General features: G+C 35.4%; 1 protein-coding gene across 1 annotated transcript; it reads right to left on the bottom strand.

The window, feature by feature from the left end:
- Nucleotides 1–2384: 2384 nt before the first annotated feature.
- LOC141695842 (uncharacterized) lies at nucleotides 2385–2834 on the bottom strand. The gene has a single exon (XM_074500053.1). The coding sequence runs from the start codon at nucleotides 2832–2834 to the stop codon at nucleotides 2385–2387; it is 450 nt and encodes a 149-aa protein (XP_074356154.1).
- Nucleotides 2835–7889: the final 5055 nt, after the last annotated feature.

Here is a 7889-nt window from a genome sequence, read left to right as displayed (position 1 = left end):
TTTGCATTCGCCAACTTCGTCCCAGTAGGTAGGGGATCTTCGATTGTTTGAATAGTCCTTTCACTTTGTCCGATGTTCTGCGGATGATATGCCGTACTCATTTTTCAATTTAGCTTCCAAATGGCCATGAAGTTGTCGTCAAGATCTCGAGTTAAATTTCGGATCTCTACCTGATACGATAGACATTGGAACTCCATGACGCATCACAATTTCATCCACATACATCTTAACTAAAATTTTCCAATGAAAATCTTTCACTAATATGCAAGAAACGCGCTGACTTTGTCAATCGATCAATTATTACCCATATTGCGCCATGATTAGACTTAGCCTTTGGAAATCTTACCATGAAATTCATCGTGATAAGCTCCCATTTCCGTTCAGGTATGTCAAGCGGTTGAAGCAATCCACTCGGTCACTGATGTTCCGCTTTTACTTTCTGGCACGTATAGCATTTTCTTATCCATTTCGCAATCTTCCTTTTTCATATTTGGTCACCAATAACTTTCTTTTAAGTCCTTTTATATTTTTTGACTTCCATGGTGAATCGATAATCTTGAGTTATGCGCTTCATAAAGAATCTCGTGTTTCAATTCCATAACACAAAAATTTCAGATACGCCGGCAACTTGGTATATTTCTTTATTATCCTTTTGGGCCTTAAATATATTTTTTTCCAGACAACTTATCCCACTCGTGGTTCATCATTTGTTCTTGATGACGTCGAATCTTTTCTAAAATTTCCGGTTGAAAAGCCATTGCATACATTACCTCACTTCCCCTTTCTGGAATTCGCACTTCTATTTCAAACTTCCAAAAATCCTTGATTAGTTCCTCAGATGAAGTTTAACACATTCAATCCTTCTTTACGGTATAGCGCGTCTAATACAACATTCGCATTTCCAAGAGGATAACTGATAATACCGTCGTAATCTTTGATCAATTCCAACCATCTCCTTCGCCACATAGTTAATTCTTTTTACATAATAATATACTTTAAACTTTTGTGGTCCGTATAAATCTCACACTTTACACCATACGAATAATGTCTCCAAATTTTAAGGGCAAATATAATTGCTGCTAATTCTAGATCATGCATAAGATATTTCTGCTCGTGTGGCTTTAATTTCCTTGTCACAGATACTATCACTTTCCCATGTTGCATCAACACACAACCTAGCCCTTTATACGAAGGATTGTTGTAGATCACAAACCTACCTTTTCATCGGGTGAAACCTACACTGATGTAGTACCAACCTTTTCTTTAACTTTTGAAAGCTTCCTTCGCACTTATCCGTCCAAACAGACTTTTCATTCTTCCTTGTCAACTTAGTCAATGGGACAACAATCTTAGAAAAATCTTGTACAAATCTCTTGTAATACCCTGCTAACTCAAGAGATCTTATGACTTCTATAGGAGTCTTAGGCCTATCCCAATTAGTCACAGCTTCTATTTTGGCCGGGTCTACTTATAATACCTTTACTGTTAACTACATGTCCAAGAAATTGAACTTCCTTTAACCAAAACTCATGCTTCGAAACTTTGCATATAACTTCTCTTTCTTCAAAATCTCCAAAATAATCCTCAAATGTTCCATGTATTCTTCCTCCTTCTTGGACTATATCAAGATATCGTCAATAAATAATACGATCACGAACTTATCCAAATATTCCTTGAATACTCTATTTCTGAGATCCATAAATGCAGCTGGCGCATTTGTCAATCCAAACGCCATCACAGGAACTCATAGTGGCCATATCTTGTTCGAAATGCCGTCTTGGGTATATCGTCTGCTTAATCTTCAGCTGATGATACCCAGATCTTAAGTCAATCTTTGAGAAACAAGTAGCTCCTTCTAATTTATCAAAGCAAGTCATCGATTCACAGTAGAGGATACTTATTCTGATTTCTCATCTCATTCAATTCGTAATAATTGATACACAGCCTCAGACTTTCATCTTTCTTACTGACAAATAGCACTGGTGCACCCCTCAGGGATACACTCAGGCAAAAAACTCCCTTATCCAGCAATTCCTGCAACTACGTCGCTAACTCTTTTATCTCGACAGGCGCCATTCGATAGGGAGCTTTCGATATTGATTCCATTCCAGGAGCCAAATCAATGGTAAACTCGACCTCTCGATCTGGGGGTAATCCAGGTAATTCATCTGGAAACACATCGGGAATATCTTTAACTACTGGAATATCTTCAATCCTTAAGGACTCCTTTTTTTTACATCCTTCACATGTGGTAAATACGCTTCACACCCATGTCATAACAGTCTCTTCATTTGGATAGCCATTAGAAACTTTTTCTCTTTCTTCTTTCCTTTGAATATCACTTCAATACCATCCTTGGCCTCTAATTTCACTTTCTTGCTTCTTCATTCGATTTGCACATAGTGGTTTGAAAACCAATTCATCCCTAATAGAACGTCGAATTCTCCTAACTTAAAAAAAATTAAGTTAGCAGAAAAGTGTCGACCTTCTTTAATCCTATCGTAAATGGGACAGATTCTCTTGGCAGTAACTCTTTCTTGTTTCGCTACTTCTCTAATCAAATTAGGTTCGAGAGGGTATGCAACACACTTTAATCTAGCAATAACACTTTCAGCAATAAAGGATCCAGTTGCTCTAGAATCCATTAACACTTTAACTTCTACTGAGTTTATATCAAGCATACCTGCCACCACATCCGCATTTTGCATAACATCTTTCATTGTCATGTTGAACATTCTTGCCCTTGGCGGAGCTGCTGGTGCTGCAGAGGGCGATGGTCTAGTAATTCTAAGCACATTCAACTTCCGAAAAGGCTCCTTACAGTTCCTTGCCATATGGCCCACCTTCTCATATTTAAAATAAGTCAATTTCGGCTTCCCTGCTTCACTTGGGCATTCCGTCGAATAGTGACCTTGATTGTACTTAAAACAAATCACGTCTTCTTGTCTCAGATTCAAAACCTCATCTCCAACTGGTCTTGCATATAATTTGGCTAATACTTCTCTAAAACATCTCCGTAAACTTCTCCCAAATTATAACTTTTCCTTCAAACAGCGCCTTTGAAGATTTCTACCTATAACTTACATCAACCTAAAGGTAATAACTTGCGTACTGCGCCTTTTTCTCATCCTTAACTTCCGTTAACTCAAACGCTTTTCCATTTCTCTCAACTACGACTGAGCTTTAATCGGTTTTGGAAATCCTAAATTTATGGGGGATGCACGGACTGAAAATGTTTGAAGTTTCCGACTTTAGGGGCTACATGTTGTTGCAAAAGTTGAACAAGCCGGTTCATCATATGAGTATATTGGTTTAGTTCTTGGTCTTGGGTTTGAGTTTTTTTGATTGGTGGTTTGGTGATGTGACCATTCTTTACAATCTTGATTGAGCAATTATTTATTAATACGATAGCATGTCATATATAACAATAAAGATTCTTTTTGAAACCATTTGTGGGTTTTAAGCTTTACCCACTTGCACATGCAATCCTATTACTACATAATTCGCTCCTCAGCTATGGTCCTCACATGGTACAAGATATGATTTACAAGGTATTTAGAAACATGGTATGTAAAAGAGTTGATAAAGATTTCCAGGGTTTACAAGGCGAAAGATTTATATAAGGCTTCAATAGTGCATAATAAAGAAGTTTAGGTACAATAAGTTCGGGCATAAGGTACAATGATACAGTAGGATAAAATAGAGGAAAAACTAGAAAACATCCCCCTTCCTACCCTTAACTTCTACCTAGCCTCTACTGACTATAACCATAGAAAAACAAACATAATACAACAACATCGACAACTACTGTTCCACCAAAGGTCCTACCTGGTCATCACCATCTAACTATCCAAGATTTCCCTCAATACGAAGTACATCCAACGAATGATCTTATAAACCCTCCAGGCCTCAGCATCTGCATCACTCGTGGACGATCCCTCATCCAATCTCCTCCGACAAACTGCTCCACCATCTTAACACGAACTATCCACTCATCGTCCAACACTGAAGTCTGCTGCCTAGACTCACGAGCTAATCTATCCACCAAAGCTCTCAACTCTTGATATTAATACTCATTTTGATGTCATATCAAATTAGATATCAATACGAACTTTGATGCTCATAACATCCCATACTGAAGTCAACATCAATCATCTATATTAATACCACTTTTGATATTTAACAACAACCTAAGTATCAACATCAATTAGAAATTGATTTAAAACCGATATCATTTGAATTAGGGTCCTGAGAGAAGACATAAAATAGCAGCCACGAAACAACATTAGGGTTAAATAAACCTCCAACTGACTCAAAGTCCTAACTCTATTCACGCTCTTATCCTATTTACTTAGACTATACCTAATAGTCTAACTCAACTATATATGAGTCGAACACTCTCGCAATATAATTTCCTAAATACCCTTTATCCTAACTTGTCTCGGGGACTACATCCTGTACCTCTGATACCAAACCTGTGATGACCTCAATCTCGGGGTTAAAAATGAGGACTCACACACCATTAAACTAATAATAAATAAGCATAAACCCCAATTAACTAATAACAGGATCAAACAGGATTAAGTTTGAGACAATATTACAACTACCAACCAGATAATATATTTCAACCCAAAATATTAATGAATAATTTCATTCGATTCGTAAATGGAACCGACAAATAACCCATTTTATTTGAACCAACTTAAAGAATCCTTCCATCCACTACGCATGCTCACACTCACTGCTACCTGCTCTGGCATCTGGAAACCTATAAAACGGTAGGGACTGCCAGGAACGCTCATGCGAGCTGAACGCCTAAGTCTGGCCATCTTCTTTCTTCACTTCCATAGTTAGAGCAAAGAAAATATAAATGAGCACAAAAGCTCAGCGAGTAACTATATAGCAGTTCTATAAAGCAATAATAATAAAAGTAGCAAAATTTGAGATATTTTACTTTTAAATCTCTAGGTGGCAGATTTCTATCTTTGGCTATACAAAGGTTATGAAGAAAGGTTTGGGGTTTTCAAGAATCAAGGATTAAGATAGGGTGAAAGCCGACATTCATTACAATTCAATAGCAGAAATCATATCAGAAAAGCATAATAATATCATGGAACAAGATATATGGTATCATGGCATCATTATTCAAATCAAAACTTTTTAACCAAATCATTGCTCAAAATCATTTTATGACGCTACGAATTACAGCCGGTGATCAGCCGCGAAGTAATCCCGAACCGCGCTAGGTTCTCAAATATAATAAGATCCCTAGGCTATATGTGAGCCTATCAATAAGGGTCAAAAGGACTTGCGTCTATGTCCAATCCACCAAGTTAAGAAAACATTTTACCCTTTTGGCAATTCTCAAGAAAACATTTTGCCCCTTTGGCACTTCAACTTTTAAAAACTTTGTATTTTTATAAGAATTAGATTCCAGAAAGAATAACATTTCAAAGTTCTTAAGGCATGAAAGAATCATATCAATATTTAAGGGATTCCAAACAATAAGATTACGATCAACGATCAGAGGATTAGGATTACGAGATTCTTATCAAAAGAGGAAATATCCTCATACTAAAGGGTCATCAAGGATGAATATCAATGATTCAACAACTAAGGAAGAAGTATTGAAAAAGAGTTACAACGATAATCAACAAAGGTAGGGGTGTCTGATATCAAGTGTAGTACATGGCATACATCGAGTTACAAAGTTTGGATATGGAGATAAAGGATAGTTATCAAATAAATGTAGTTCAAGGAATTCGAATTATAAGCAATGGTCAATATAGGGAATTATTGAAGTAATACTAGAAATCAAGTTCGAGGTATTCAAGAGAATTAATCATCAAGGCAAAGGTATTCAAGTTAATGAAGAATTCAGGTTACTCAAGACATTTCGCAAGGGAATTCATAAAGTTTCTCTTAGGGTTTACGAGATCATATGGTGACAAAGAAAATAGGCAATGTAATCGGGTATGAATCAATCAAGTGGTTGTAAACGGTTGAACAGGATTCAATAACAAGTTATCACAAGAATCAATATTAGGGTTTCTCAGAAATCAATAACAGGTTTATCACAAGTATAAAAAAAAGAATCACTACTTTATCATGGAATTAGCAATATCAATTCATAAGACAAGGCAGAGTTACTTGCCTTGAATCTCTTTCCGGCTTTACTGAAATTGAAACTGAACTACTGAAGCTGAACTACTGCCACCTAAGTTTCTTTTTCCTTTTCTAGCCTGAATGCCTCCACTATTTGAATCTACAATAATGAATGCCTCCGTCATCTGAATCTACAATCCAAAACATAATCCCTAATTAGATACTTATTCGCACTCGACGTTCTCTGAACGTTTAACGACTATCCCAACTCGCATTAAAGTTTAACTTATATACACAAGTATAATCACAGAATATTTACATAGCACTTAGTAGTATATACTTATATACTTATCTCATATATTCAAGCATAATCATTGAGTACTCATATAACACATAGCGAGTATATACTTGTATACTTAAATCTATATCTTAACCAAAATATCACGATCTAAATAACTCGACAACCAAACAACTATTCCTTCATTTTTAAATATAAATTTGAACCAAAACAAATGGTATCAAGCCAAGAAATCAACATGCAACCACTTAACTTGACATGCAATTAACCAAACATCTTTTTAACACTAAATCAATCTTACACAAACCATATAATTAGACTCTAAAATCAAATTGACCAAACAACTTAAATCAACCCGTTTTATACCATATACCATACGGCTTTTTCAATAAAACACAAACAATTTATCAAATATCGACATGCAAGGTTCCATTTACAATTTAAACCTATTTTAATCCATTCCAAACAAGAACACTTCTTGAAATCATTTCTTTTAAATCAAAAACCGAATCAAAACATTATTTTTGAACAAAATCTTAACATGCATAAATCCAATAATTTATTCCTTTTAAAACCGAATGAAATCCATGCTTTTAATAATAAAATCTTAACTTATTCATACTTATCTACTCACATATCCAATATAAACCAAATTATATTTCCAAATTAAACAATAACCCAATCAACAAAATAACTTGTAGAATCGACATGCAATCAATCAACTCAACATGCAATACTCTAAATCACAAATCAAACATAATTATACCCATGATCTAATCATTTAATCCATCTTCTTTCCTAACCAAACAAAATATAACTTGATTACACTTAGGACTTTACATACATGCAAGGAAACCAACTCAAAAACAAAGGTTTCTATATATATATATATATATATCATCAAAACCAATCGAACATTAAAACCCTTTTGCAAAACTCATTCATTCGAACCAAAAACAAAATCTTTGAACCAAAACCCATTGTAAACTTTGAATCAAAACCAAAACCCACCTTTTTAATAGCAAAAGTCGAACCTATCTCCAAAACAAACCAAGAAAATCACATAACTTATGTACTATACTCTCTCTTAAGATCATACACTAAGAAATTGTAATTTCTTAGATATAACCAAGAGATGTTGATGCAAAAACTTCCTTAAACACCTACATGCAAAGGGTATATGAATAGAGGATGGAAATTGATGAATATCAATGGAAAGATATTTAAATTTGAGTTAGAATTGGGTGTTGCATGTAGGATAGAGAGAGAGAGAGAGAGAGAGAGAGAGAGTTCGGGTGAGAGGAAGAGAAAGAGAGGGAGAGAGCCGAGAGAGAGAGGGAAGGAGAGAGGAGAGAGAAGAAAGAAATGAGGTGTGTGTAAGCGGAGAATGAGAATGACACACTTTTGATTTGATTCTCCCATGTGCAAGGTTAGTGAAATTGGGAATTTACCAATATATCCATCTCTCACTACTAGCATAAAATAC

The sequence above is a fragment of the Apium graveolens genome, chromosome 11 (genome assembly GCF_009905375.1).
Source record: "Apium graveolens cultivar Ventura chromosome 11, ASM990537v1, whole genome shotgun sequence".
Classification (NCBI taxonomy): domain Eukaryota; kingdom Viridiplantae; phylum Streptophyta; class Magnoliopsida; order Apiales; family Apiaceae; genus Apium; species Apium graveolens.
This window is presented reverse-complemented; position numbering and strand designations above follow the sequence as displayed.

Bases quoted from the DNA above. Each gene is read 5' to 3' on its own strand.
- LOC141695842 (XM_074500053.1), bottom strand. From the start codon at position 2,834: ATGGCAAGGAACTGTAAGGAGCCTTTTCGGAAGTTGAATGTGCTTAGA.